Raw genomic sequence first — 13,932 nt, forward strand, 5'->3', positions numbered from 1 at the left:
GCCCAGGATCGGGCAGTGTTTTGTTCTGCTATGCATAAGGTCGCTATGGACTGACTCGATGACACCTAACAGCAAGCAAGGTGCTACCTTGAATTCAGATCTTCTGACTCTAAATCCTTTTTACTTCTATTCATCTCAAAGTCATCATGTTCTGGACAATCTCGGTAAATTAGATTTGCATGTATCACTGCTTTTTCGTTTTTGAGTTATTTCTGTTTTTAAAAATTACTTGGCTGTATTCTAGATGTTCTTAGCTAATTTCTTTTTTTTTTTTTTGTCTCACCTTTGTTTTATTTTCTCAAGCCCTGGTTTCTGTGATTGTTTTAATACAATGTGGAGTAGTAATAAAGGATTTACTTCTGTAGATCACACGGGTACAATGGCTTCTGGCAGTGAACCACCAGGAAGCATAGGGCATTACACTGCAGTGAGCACAGTAACAGGATGAAACATAACCTCTTCGTTGTATATTACCTCAGATCATGAGCCATACTGTGGATGATAGGACAGTTGCTCTATTTAGGCGTATTTGTTTCTGCAATGTTAAAATTGTATAGTAGTGAGGGAACTCACCAGGGTGTCTTGAGTATACAGTGGGCGTGATTGGCTCAGGCTGCAGCTCCCTCTCCACTATTTATGTCATTATCAGTATCACAGATGCTCTGAGCCAGTGGTTCCTGGTGTGAGGGGATGAATGTGAATTCCTGACAGTCCGGCTAGTTTATCAGGCAGGATTCAGGAGAGAATCATTTGCAGATATTTGATATGATTTCATAGCAGCAGTGCCTAGTTAAACTGCTGTCAAGAATGTGCCCAAAGAGAGGTCTAGCTAAGTAAAGGTGCTAATGCCACTCATTGTGCCCCGGAGATCTGAGCTGGCAGTTGGCCTGAGTAATCTTCATTCTTAGAGACTCAACACTGAATGGGTCATTCTGGCAATTTGGTGCCTTTCTACTCTAAGACTATTATGCACTAAATGACATGCCATGTGATTGGTAACTTTATAGGACAATGACATTAAAAAAAAAAAGATGTGCCATCTGTAAGAGATTTTCTGTCCCATCTACTTTTGTTTGACTATTGAGAGGTCATGTGAGTTTCTCTCTTTAAAACACTATTTTCCAATATATACTAAATGAAAGCTGTAGTAAAGTAGAAAAAGATCTGCACAGGGTACTTCCTAGGTGATGTTCCTAACTCTGTAATATAACCTTAGGCAAATCACATTTTCTCTAGACCTCAGTTTCTATAGATGTGAGTGAGGGAATGGGACTGCATAATTTCTAGGGGCCATTTGGAATAAGCATTTATTACTTGGAACAAGTGTCCATTATCTGCAGCCCAAGCAAATATTTTCTGAGGCCATTTATATGTCACAGTGTTGTTAGATGCTTAAAATAGACCTTTAAATTTTAGGTATTTTGTGGGAAACCTAATTGACTTTTTATTTGGTGAATTCATATTAATTTAGCTAGAAACAGAATGTCTTAAGATATTATCTTACTGAGCACAAAAAGCATTAAAGAACCTTTGACCCATCAGTTGGGCTGGTAACACTACAGTAAATATAAAAATAGGTACAGTGTCACAGCTTTCAAATTCCCTGGCATGTAATTTATAAGAATAGCTAGAGAAGTATCCCACCAGGCCTGCATGAGGACTAGGCCACAGAGAATTATAGCCCCTCAGAGAGAAGATATGTTGCCCCTAGTTCAGGGTGATGTATCCTTGCCCTTCTCTTTGAAAACTTTTCCAGTATGGTACAGTAGAAGTTCAGTAATACTAGTGATAAACTTGCTAATTCGTGGATTTTTTCAATCTATATGATAATTATAGGAAGAGAGAAAATAAATGTAAGCTACGAATATATCTGTGTGAGGTACATCTCCATTTTATATTCCTCACCTTGTTAAGAGAGATGATACACTATAAAAGTATTTTGTACTCATCCACCTCACCCCAACTAGGGAGAAGAATCAGTAGTTCTTGGTTGAGGGCAGATTTTTTTAAATGAGATGCAGCAAGGAAGTCTTCTCCTAACAACAGTTGGAAAGTGTAAGTTCCTCAGGGTCAATGAAAGGATGAGCATCAAAGGTCCCACGTATTGTACATTCAGATTAAACTAGTAAAAGTAAACTTCTAGTGAAGGAAGACTGACCCAGTGACAGAAAGGCATAAAAGAGGTACAGTGAAAATTGGTAGCCCTTAAAATGTTATTTTCTCTACTCCTAGTTTGAATTTTTAAACATGTACTGGATTAGCCTTCAAAGAAGCTTAGGCTAGTTTCTAAGTTGGCTTCTTATAACAACCATTTCTCTCTCCTAGCATATACTGAATCACCCAAGAGAATGTTAAAATATTTCATCAACAGATAGTAAAGATAAAAAAAAAAAACAAAAAAAACTAATGACTAATCAGCAAAGGTGCAGAGTACAAGGATATTTAATTATCCATGCCTAAGCAATTACCTCACGCAAGCCCTAACAGTGGCACCTCTTTTCATTTCAGCTTGCATTCTGTTACGAATTTCCTTTTTGTTTTATTAAATATGAAAGCATATTCCTGGTTTTGTAGTCATTTTATTAAGAAGTAAACAAAAGATTTAGTTTGCTCACAGTAGTAATTACGAATTGTGCTGCGAACCTCAGGGTCAGCAGTTCCATGGGAGAAAGATGAGGCATTCTGCTCCCGTAAAGATTTACAGCCTCAGAAACCTTGTACCAGGGTCGCTATAAGTTGGAACCGTCTCCACGGCACATAAACACAACATTAACAACCAAACATAGGAAAGAGTATATGTTCCAAATTGATTGAGCTAACTCCATGTAGTCTTATGCTTACACAGAAACTATCATCAAATTTCCTACAAATTTTCTAAAACCAAAGACACTAAACAGCAGGAACCCAGGGATATATTGACCACTCTCATCCATGGTTTCAGTCCTGTCTGGAAGCACTGTGTACTCCTCCACATCACTGTGAGAATAGGATTATTGCCTAAGTTCAGTAAGGGGACAGCTATGTAGCTATGTCAGCGTGAGGACTAAGGTGCGCCTGACCCAAGCCATGGTATTTTCAATAACCTCATATGCATGCGAAAGCTGGACAGTGAATAACGAAGACCATAGAAGAATTGATGCTTTCTTGAGCTATGGTGTTGGAGGGGAATATTGAACGTGCCATGGGCTGCCAAAAGAACCAATAGATCCATGTAGGAAGAAGTGCAGCCAGAGTGCTGCTTGTAGGCCAAGATGGCCAAAGTTTGTCTCTCATACTTCAGACATATTGTCAGGAGGGACCAGTCGCTGGAGAAGGATATCATGTTTGGTAAAGTGGAGGGTCAGAGAGAAAGAGGAAGACCCCCAATGAAATGGATTAGCCAAGTGTCAGCATTGATGGACTCAAGTGTGGCAACAACAGTAGTGAGGTTGGCCCAGGATCAGTCTGTGTTTCGTTCTGCTGTGCATAATGTCACTATGGGTCAGTACCAACTTGACGGCACCTAACAACAACAACAGTGTAGCTCTGCAATAGAACAGATGGCCTTATTTCCACTTGGGCAGTCTACTAAAGCTTGATAGATACTTAACTACCTTCTACTCTGCATTCTTATTTCAATAAGTTTATGCTGAGAGGTCAGGATGATTATTAGGGCAGTTGTCATAGTTAACTTTATACAGTGCACATTATAAAACTTGTTCTATGCCACCACATCCGTAAACCTGAATCTGAAAAGCCTTTGTCTTTTTTTAATGCTATGTAGTCCATTTGCTTAGCTGTAGACATGCAGCTCTTTACTTGTAATGGGTAAAGAATGCATCATATACACTGATTTCTAGACATGTAACTTAACTGTCTTTAAAAATTTAGTAAGAGTTTGATTTGACCATTGTCATCTTCAACCTGTGTTTATTGAGCCAAGGATCAAAATTCGGTAGCATCATCTGTGTCATTTCCTCCCTCTCTTCCTCTCTTTCTCTCTCATGATAATGCCATACATTCTTGTGTTCTCACATCCTCATGTAATGGAAGGTTCTCCTGGAATGTCTGTCCTAAATGTGTGTATCTGCTTTGTATGTTGGTGTTTAAAAAGAAGAAAATGCCAACAATGGTCTTTCGAGGCACCAGGAGGATACTAGTGCTATTTGCAGCAACATTAAAATTTTTTTTTTAATTAAACGTTTTATTGTGAATTGAATGAAGGTTTGCACCCAACATTGAAAAAGTGTTTCTGTAATTCTTTAAGAGACTTATTTATTTCATAGAAACAAACAGACAAAAAAAGAAAATATTCTGTCTGCCTTTCTCTTTCAAATATGTTTCTATAAACTAAGAAAAGACCATTGAGAATTTAGTTGAAAAACTGTCAAAAAAAAAACAAAAAAAAACCCCACAGCTTAGATATTATAGTAGCCTTTCGCTTTGATTCAGGCAGAAAACCTAAACCCTTTTCAGTCAATATGAATAAAGTGCTGTAGTATTGCTTCCTGGATTTATCCTGAGGTATTTATAAAATAAAATAAAAAATGTGTAGTGTTTTATGTGTATGGTCAATTCTCAGTGATGTATAGTAATATCAGAGAGTAAGAGTGCATATAATCCAGTCTTTACATAGAAGTGAAGCACATCATATTTCTTGATAATGTTTTTGTCTTCCGTGTAATTATTTTTTATAATCACCAATGTGAAAGTATGTTAACATCTCAGAGTTTGCGCTAACTGGGAGATGAAAGCAGTGGCCCTAGAAGAGTAGTAGGGGAACGGGGCACATGATGAGACTATTGTTTCTATGTAGCCCTTCCTGCTGGCACAAATGGTGAAACACTTGGGCTGTATGCAAAAGACTAGCCACACCCAATAGCTCCATGGAAGAAGGACCTGGTGAAATGTAAAGACTACAGTCTAGAAAAAGGAGCTCTGGTAGCGTAGTGGTTTCAAATCAGGCTGTGCATCTCAAGGTCAGCAGATCGAAACTACCAGCTGTTCCGCAGGAGAAAGATGAGGCTTTCTGCTCCTGTAAAGGTTACAGCCTCGGAAATCCTGTATAGGGTTGCTATGAGTCGGAACCGACTCCAGGGCACATCACCACCACCACAGCCAAGAAAATCCTATGGGGCAGTTCTACTCTGTTGCATAAGGCTGCTAACTAATAGCACCAACAACAGCATGCAGCCCTTCATCGAGGCTTGGTTTAATAGTCAGGATTATCATCTCAGCACCTTCTTTGAAGCCGTGTTTTAATAAGATTTATTTGAAGTCCCATCTTTCCAAGGACTTACCCAGAGTACGCACTTGACCAAGGTGGGGAGTTGTGTTTTCAGGTGGTTAGATTTGCCTTTTTGTTGTCTTCACTTGTATGCCACTCTTTCCTTTTAGAAATTGGTCCTGCCTCTGTGATGGTGGGGAACCTTGTCTCTGGAAAAAGAATTGCCCAAGCTAGTGGCAGAGATCTTGGTCAGATCGAGGACAATGACCAAGCCCGGAAGGTAAGCAGTTGAGAATTTAGACCTAATGGCATATTTCTCTAGCCTGCTATCTAACTAGAATGCTTTATTACAGATGTGACTGTTTCCCAATTCTTCCAGTTCACAGGGGGTAAAATAATGGAATTTCCCACAAACCTTTTGAAGCCCCCTCTTAGTGTTGATCTCTTGAGTCTTTGATGATCTCTTCCTAATCTCTTGATTCTGGAAGAGACATCCCTAGTAATTTTTTATAATACATGTCTTTATTTGTATATACAGTGTTGTTACAAATTGTCACAGAGACAAGCAGATGGCTACATCATATTATAGTCCCACGATTGGTATTAGAAACTGAAGAGACTGGGAATCCATTGTCCTATCTTGTTTCTCATTATGCCCACTAAACTGCCTCAAGCTACCTGGGTGGGAGGCTTCAGTCCTCTGGTCTGTGGCGCACAAGAAAATATCAATTCTAAACCCTAGTTTGGGATCCAGCCATCTTTAAAGCAGCGTTAGGAACAGTAGGAGAAAGCCTCCAAGCCCCATTCTACAACAGACATCACACAAATTGTCATAAGTAGGTATAGTTCCCATTGCTATCATTCAGCCTGAGAATGACAAACCTAACCAAAAGCAGTCACATTTTCCCACAACCAGAATACGGTCCCACTCTGCATTTAGAGATAATAGGAAATTAACAAAAATGAACAATTTAAAATATGACCAATTTGGTAATAAGTAGTAGAATGTTATTTCAATACACTTGATCATCTTTTTCCCTGCTTGCACAGCATAATTCTATTAATAAAGTAGATTGAATGTTACACAGGATTGTTTCTACTATTGTTCTGATTGGAGATTATAAAAATAGGACTGTTCTTTTTACTATATGCTGAACCAATACAATGCATATAATCTGGGTAATTTATTTTATGACATCAGGGAATTAGTATTCTAGGAGCATAGCAAATTTTGTTTTCAAAAGCAGAATAGAACTGGTATTCCCATTGTAGTCCACAAAATTCAACATTGCGCCTTCTAGAAACCCCAGAAGAGAGAACGCTCTGTATTGGGTGGCCCTGTCTGTCTTAAGGGAAGTTGAGTTCTGTCATCCTTGGACAGACTTTCAGAAAACTTCCCTAACCAGGAGCACAACGCCAGCTCTTTGATTTGTGTGTCAATCAGGTGCAATGAATTCAAACTCCAGGAAAAAAATGTAAGCACTTGCTTATTCTGTTGTTTACTTATGTCAAGGATTTTAGTTAGTATATCCTCCTTTTTCTGGTGGAAAGGTACAGAAGATAAGGCACTCACATAGCATCCGGGCAGGACTGTGTTGATGAAAATATTGAGATTACCCCCAACTCAAATTATAATACTTTGAACCTAATGACCGTGTTTGGTTTCAGTTCCTGTTTCTCTCAGAAGTTTTGCAGTGGAGAGCTCAGACCACTCCTGACCATGTCCTCTATACGCTGCTAAACTGTAGGGTGAGACATGCTTATTTCTTATTTTATGATTTTTATTGTATTCTCATGTGAAGTCCTTTTTATTACCTTTTGCTATTTTGACTAATGAAACTTTCTTACTTAAAGGATTTTTTTTTTAATGTAGATGATTTTTGTCTTTTTATATGGATAAGTCCTGGCCTGCTAACTACAGAGTTGCATTTCAAACTCACCGCTCCTCAGAAACCCTGTACTGGGTTGCTATGAGTTGGAACCTGCTCGAAGGCACTTAACAACAGCAACAGTATAATTAGCTAAGGCGCCCTGGTAGCATAGTGGATCAAGAACTGCGCTGCTAACCACAAGGTTAGCAGTTCTAATCTACCAGGCTCTCCAAAGACGAAAAATGAGGCTTTCTGCTTCCATAATGATTTACAGCCTGAAAAACTCTATAAAGGGTCTCTAAGAATCAAAATTGACTTGACCACACTTCACAACAACAACAGTCTTTAGCAAAGCAGACTGCTACATCTTTCTCCCATAGAGCAGCTTGTAGATTTCAACCCCTTTCAAGTAGCCACCAAGCACGTAACCACTTCTGTCACCAGGGCTCTTAATACTGTTTTGTTGTTGTTGCGACCCTGTATAGGGTTTCCAAGGAGCAGCTGGTGGGTTTGAACCATTAGTTCAAACCAACCTTGAGATCCAGTGCTTACACTAGGGTACCACACCAGGACTTCTCTTACTGTTTGGTGGTGTGCTGTGGAGTCGGTTCTGACTCTTAGCAACTCTGTATAGGGTTCCCGAGGCTGTAAATCATTACAGGAGCCGAAAGCCTCATTTCTCTCTTGTGGAACTGCGGGTAGTTTCATACTGTTGACCATAAGATTAGAAGCCCGACTCATAACCGCTACATTATCAGAGCGCCTCTATTTACTGTTAAGAGTTGCTAAAAATCAGAATCTTAGTGCATAAAGGTGACTTTTATATAAAGCTTAAAGTAGTAGATTGGATACAACTATAGTCGTGTCTAGCCTAACTCTTTAATTTGGATATCCAGGTATAAAACTGTTTCCCCTTCCAGTGTTTATATAAATAACTTTTCATCCTCTTCAGTAGATGTTTGTTATCCTGAGATCCTTCTGTGTGCTGAGTTGATTCTGGTAGTCAGTTTATTTGCTTATGAGGATGAGTCAAAAATTATTTGCCCTCGGGCTATAGTTTTAGAAAAGACAAATACATCATTTTTCAACATAATCTCCTTGCTTTTCATTGCACTTTGTCCCATCTGTCAACAAGCTTTTGTATTCCCTTATTTAAAAACATTTTAGGCTTAGTTACGAGCCACAGGTGCACTGCTACCTTCACTTCATCAGAGGTAAATCTTCGTCTTCAAAGGACTATTTTCAGGGGACCAGACAGGTGAAAGTCTGATGGAGCAAGATCAGGACTATAGGGAGGATGCTTTAACTTCTCAAAACAAAGGTTTTGCTGAGTGTCAACAGTGCGTACACAAGTGTGATTGTGGTGATTGTGTGCCGTGGAGTCTGTTCCAACTCATAGTGACCATGCATAGGGTTTCCAAGCCTGTAAATCTTAACGGGAGCAGAAAGCCTCATATTTCTCCCATGAAATAGCTGAGTTTCAAACCGATGACCTTGAGGTTAGCAGGCTGGATGCTTATTGTCATACAAGATCACAGTGCCCTTGAATAGCAGTCCTGTGTGTTTAATCTGAAGTTTAGGCTTCAGCTCTTCAATGTGCATCTCACTGTAATGAGCACTGTTGATTGTTGAACCTTCTTCCTGATAGTTCCAATACTGGCCCTTGAGAATCCCAGAAAACTATAAGCATCAATTTTCCAGCTGACGGCTTACTTTTCAACTTTTTCTTGGTTGGCGATTGATGTTTTCATTCCACACTCTGCCATTTACTCTCAGACTCTTTGTGGTGAATCATGTCTCCCCACCAGCAATGATTTTTTTTTTTTTTAAGTAACTTGTTCTTTTCCTCTTCAGTATCAGTTCAGCTTTTGTTTGCAGATGTCCAAATGCTTCTGTTTATGTTCTACTGTGAGTTGTTTGGTACTCATCTCTCACAAACTTTTTGAAATACAAGTCTGTCGTGGATTATATCATTGGCAAAGCCACAGCTGATAATTTGCAAATAATTTGCCACATGATCCATTGTCACTCATTTGTTCGACAGAATGACTTCACGTGTACACTTCATGTTGTCACCAGCTATGAACGTGGACAGGCATTTTAATATAACTGGAGTATACATAATTTTTGACTCAGACTTGTCTATCTGCTCAAGCTCATTCCCCAGAAAAAGTCTGAAGAAACAGATCCCAGTTCCTTGTGCTTCTTTATATTAAAAAATCCCCACTTTTTACTACTTCCTATTTTAACATTTCGGCATCAGCTGGTAATGTAGAGGGCCAGTGAGAATGAGGGAAGCCCTCAGTGAGATGTATTGATAAAATCACTCCAACAGACCAGTAATAAAAAAGACACAGGACTGAACAGCATTTAGTTCACTAAAGTCACCATGAGTTGGCGTTGATTGGACAGCCATCTAACGATAACAATTTGCCACTACACTGATTACATTTTGCTCTTCTTTCCAATCTGATTAACCTTTACCCCCTTTTGGCATGTTCCACTCTTATTCAGGCTCACAGAACTAAGCAAAATCAAACCAAGCTCAAGTTGCCAAGTGGACTTAGACTCATGGTAACTCTGACTGTGTCTCAGAGTAGAACTCTGTTCCGTAGGGTTTCCAGTGACTATAATCTTTTAGAAATGGATTGCCAGGCCTTTCTTCTGCTGTACTGAATGGGTTCAAACCACCATCCTTTTGGTTAGTATTTGAGGACTCAGCCATTTGCATCATGCTCATTTGCATCCACAGAGTCATGGTGCTGGCTCCATGAGTCTGTGGATCTGACAGATTCCTTGCCTTCTGTGTTTCATCTCTTTTCTATTCCTTCATGAACCCATATTTTGTTGTTGTTGTTAAGTGCCATCGAGTCAATTCTGACCAATAGCGACCCTGTAGAGGGTTTCTGAGGAGTGACTGGTGAGCTTGAACCACCAACCTTAGGGTTCAAACCAAATTTGCAATCCGATGAAAAACTCTCCTTTTCTAATACAGGTGGCTAGCTCTCCTTCCTTGGCGTCTGCGACTCTCTGATAATTTCTTTTTAATCTCTTTCTGACTTTTCTCCTCCATAGTTTCCTGTGGCTCTCTGGAGACTCCAATGTCACTTCCTCAGTGGTAATCCAAATCTAACATCCTTGCGGTAGCCTCTATCTCATAGGCTAGTCTTCTCAGAGTAGTACAGTCTCAACTCCCTTTAACTAAAAAGTGCATGTTCTCACTGTGTTTACAGTGTCACCTTCATGAACTGTAAGCAGTTTAAGAACAAGAGTCTTCCCCTCTTTTCCTTCAACATTGCCTGCTACATTGTTGCACATGTTTGCAAAATGGATGACTGCCTGTACCCAAACAATCTTAAGGTATAAATGAGTAGCTTTAAAAGTACATGTTGAATCCCTCAATTATGCAAAGATTTCATGGTAACTTAGATTTCTTCATATGCAATATATACCATTGTTGTTGTTAAGTGCCGTCAAGTCACTTCTAACTCAAAGCGACCCTGTATAGGGTTTCCAGTGAGCACCTGGTGAGTTTGAACCACTGACCTTGTGGTTCAAACCGACCAGTGCTTATCTTATTTGTTGTTGTTAAGTGCCGTCGAGTCCATTCCAACCCATAGCGACCCTGTATAGGGTTTCCAAGGAGCAGCTGGTGAGCTTGAACCACTGATGTTGCCATTCAAACGACTTTGCAGTCTGACACATTAGCCCACAGCGCCACACCAGGACTCCCGCTTATCTAATTGGTAGGAGGAAAATAAAGATATTCCACCTAAATCTAATTTTGGGTAATCAGAATGTGAAACCTAGACCTGTCAGATTGATGATGGGAGAGATGCCACAGCACTGGCCTTGGTGTACAGTCTGAACTTGGGTGACTTTGCTGTCTCTGTGGTCACAATCCCTGTTGTCAGAGTCATGAGAGATAATAGAGGGATACTGGGTCTTTTGGAAAATTGTGTTTATGGGAAATAACTAATGTACCCTCAAAAGGAGGACTTCATTAGAAACATAAGAGAAAATCATATGGGGGAAATTGTAAAGGTCACCGATGTGAATAACCTTAACTTCAGGTTACCATGGAGTCCTGCTGTGCTGTCCTGGTGTGGTGCTGTAGCCTAAACAGTGGACTGCAAGGTCAAGGGTTCAAACTCACTAGCCACTCCTTGGAAAACCTGTACAGGGTAGCTCTGAGTCCAGCCCAACTGGAGAGCACTTAACATCAACAACAACAAGGTTACCATGGAGAAAGTATAGTCCCTTAGAGAGCTGCATGTCAGAGACAGTTCTATTTTACACTGTCTGAAGGTTCATACTAACGCTTTGAGCTGTGAGATTATTCCAAAGGGTCAGGACCAGGCATCTGTATTACTAGTTCTTGTCTTATTCTCTAGTGCTGCTGTAACAAAATTACCACAAGTGGTGGCTTTAACAAAGAAGCTTATTTTCTCAGTTTAGGAGTCTGGGCCTCTGCCTTTTAAATACCGGTTCTAGGGGAACCTTTCATCTTTGTTTGCTCTGGGAAAGTCCTTGGTGATCTTCATGTGGCCTGGCATCTGTCTTCCCCCATCTGCATCCGCTTCCTTGTCTCTGTGCCTAATTTGCAGTTTTTCAAAGGTGATTGACTTAGAGCACATCCTACATAATAAGACCTCATTAATAAAACAAAGAAAGCCCTAGTTCCAAATAGGATTACATCCACACATGGACGGTGTTAGGATTTGTAACACATATTTCATAAGGGATGCAATCTAACCCATACTTTTTACTGCCCTTCACTGCCTCATGTTATCATTGTTAGGTGCCCTTGAGTTGGTTCCTACTCCAGTAACAACTCTGCACAAGAGAATGAAACGCTTCTTGGTCATGTGCCCTCCTCCCAGTTGTTGCTATTTGGGCCCATTGTTGCAGCCACTGACTGTGTCATTGTATCCCATTGAGGGGCTTCCTTTTTTCCACTGACCATCTACTAAGCATAATATCCTTCTCCAGGGAACTCATATACACACTTGTAACAAGTCTTACTAGTATTATTTTATGTACTACATTGTTGTTGTTGTCGTTGTTATGTGCCATGGAGTCGGTTCTGACTCATAGCGACCCTGTACAGGGTTTCCGAGGCTGTAAATCTTTACAGGAGCAGAAAACCTCATCTTTCTCCCACGGAACAGCTAGTAGTTTTGAACTGCTGACCTTAAGGATAGCAGCCTGATTCGTAGCCACTGTGTTACCAGAGCTCCTTGTAATTCCACTTAAATGAACCTCGAGTTCAGCATGGCTCAGTAGAAATTACCCATGTGACACTCAAGTCACATGGGTAATTAAATTTTTTAGAAGCAACATTTTAAAATGTAAAAAAAAGCAAGTGGAATTAGTTCTAATATATTTCCTTTTACTCCGTATATCCAGAATAATCAGTAGCCACATGTGGCTAGTGAGGACTATAGGGGCAGTGCAGTCTACTGTATCATGAACTCGGCCACTTCTCCCTGCCTCCTCTTGAGCACAGACACTTCCAGAATGATTGACCCATTTGATCTGTAAATAGGAGTGATGTTTCTTATTTGCTGCATGGACTATCTGTTCATCTGCTTTCCTTCACTCCAGTATAGTGAATAGGTACGAGTGGATGTGCAAATGTTATAGTGGGAAGTAAGGGCTTCACTCGTAAATCATAGAAAACTTGCATTCTTGGGGCTTTGTTTAATGTACTGTTTGTTATTAGCAGCGTTAGTAGCAGTATGCAGTAATGGCAAGTTCACTCTACTAGTCCCATTGACTTGAGTTCTCCTATCACCCGATACTTTGCATATAAGGAATATCAAATTATTTCTTAACAGATGACCTCAGAGTAGGCCAATGGCATTTTTTAGCTTTAATTTTTTGTTGTTATTTTTCTTTTCTGACGTAGAAATTTAAGTGAATGCATTTCCTAATTGTTTTCTTATGGGGACCTCTTTTACCAGATAATTCATTCCTCTGAAAAGAAAGTTTGTGTTTTCCTAGATAATTTCCTATCTAAATCAAGGAAGACAATGATTTTTTTTGTGAAGGAGAGATTTTTTTCAGTATCACAGTCAACTCCTTTTAAAATTTTTTCATTCTTTTCCACTTTATTTGGAACAGGGTGTGGGTTTTTTTAAGCTTTTATTGTGAATTGAGTGATAGTTTACACGGGAAAACATCGATTTTACACTCATCCTTTCTTGTGTTTTGTTTCATTGCAATGATTACAGTCCCTTCCATCCAACATCAATTAACAGTATTTGCTTCTATTCCCTCTCTTACTTACGTATTTTTTATGTACACAGAAACACTCAGGAATAGATAATCATTTAAACAACCAAAGGGCACATTCTGCAAGCCTGCCTCCTGGCCACCAGGACACAGTCTTTCTCTTTCCATGAGTCTAGAGTCTTCGCCTGCTCTATTTCTCCATGTCCTCATCTCTGCCTCCATCTCTGGTATCGCTGCTTCTCTAGTTAGGAATACACATTCTACTCATGCTTTTCTCTCTAGATGGTCTTAGGGCCCTCTGTTCATGGACTGTAAAATTAACTACTCCCCCTTTATGTTACAAAACTTTATGTTTACAGTTATGACAATTGCAATTAGTCATGATAACAATTATTCACTGTTGAACCGAAAGAATCCTATCCCCCATCTCCATTCACCAGATCTGTCTAGACAACATGAAAACTATTCAGTGGGGATTCTACCTTCCCCCACATGCTCAGAAACTAAACTTCTTCTTGAAAACTTGTAAGCCATTCACTTTGTACCACCCCCCATTTTAGGAAGGAGCTCTGGTAGCATAGTGGTTACAAATTGGGCTGCAAACCGCAAGGTCAGCAG

General features: G+C 39.8%; 1 protein-coding gene across 1 annotated transcript in view; it reads left to right on the top strand.

Moving 5' to 3' along the window:
- The window catches only part of DIP2C (DIP2 disco-interacting protein 2 homolog C (Drosophila)), a 631,911-nt gene that overhangs the window by 504,242 nt on the left and 113,737 nt on the right, over nucleotides 1-13,932 (top strand). The window contains exons 23-24 of the mRNA XM_006874421.1: nucleotides 5,377-5,486; nucleotides 6,875-6,955. Of these exons, the coding sequence (XP_006874483.1) occupies nucleotides 5,377-5,486; nucleotides 6,875-6,955 (191 nt within the window). The remainder of the gene's footprint in view (nucleotides 1-5,376; nucleotides 5,487-6,874; nucleotides 6,956-13,932) is intronic.

The sequence above is a fragment of the Chrysochloris asiatica genome, unplaced genomic scaffold, assembly GCF_000296735.1.
Source record: "Chrysochloris asiatica unplaced genomic scaffold, ChrAsi1.0 scaffold00276, whole genome shotgun sequence".
NCBI classification, from domain to species: Eukaryota; Metazoa; Chordata; class Mammalia; order Afrosoricida; family Chrysochloridae; genus Chrysochloris; species Chrysochloris asiatica.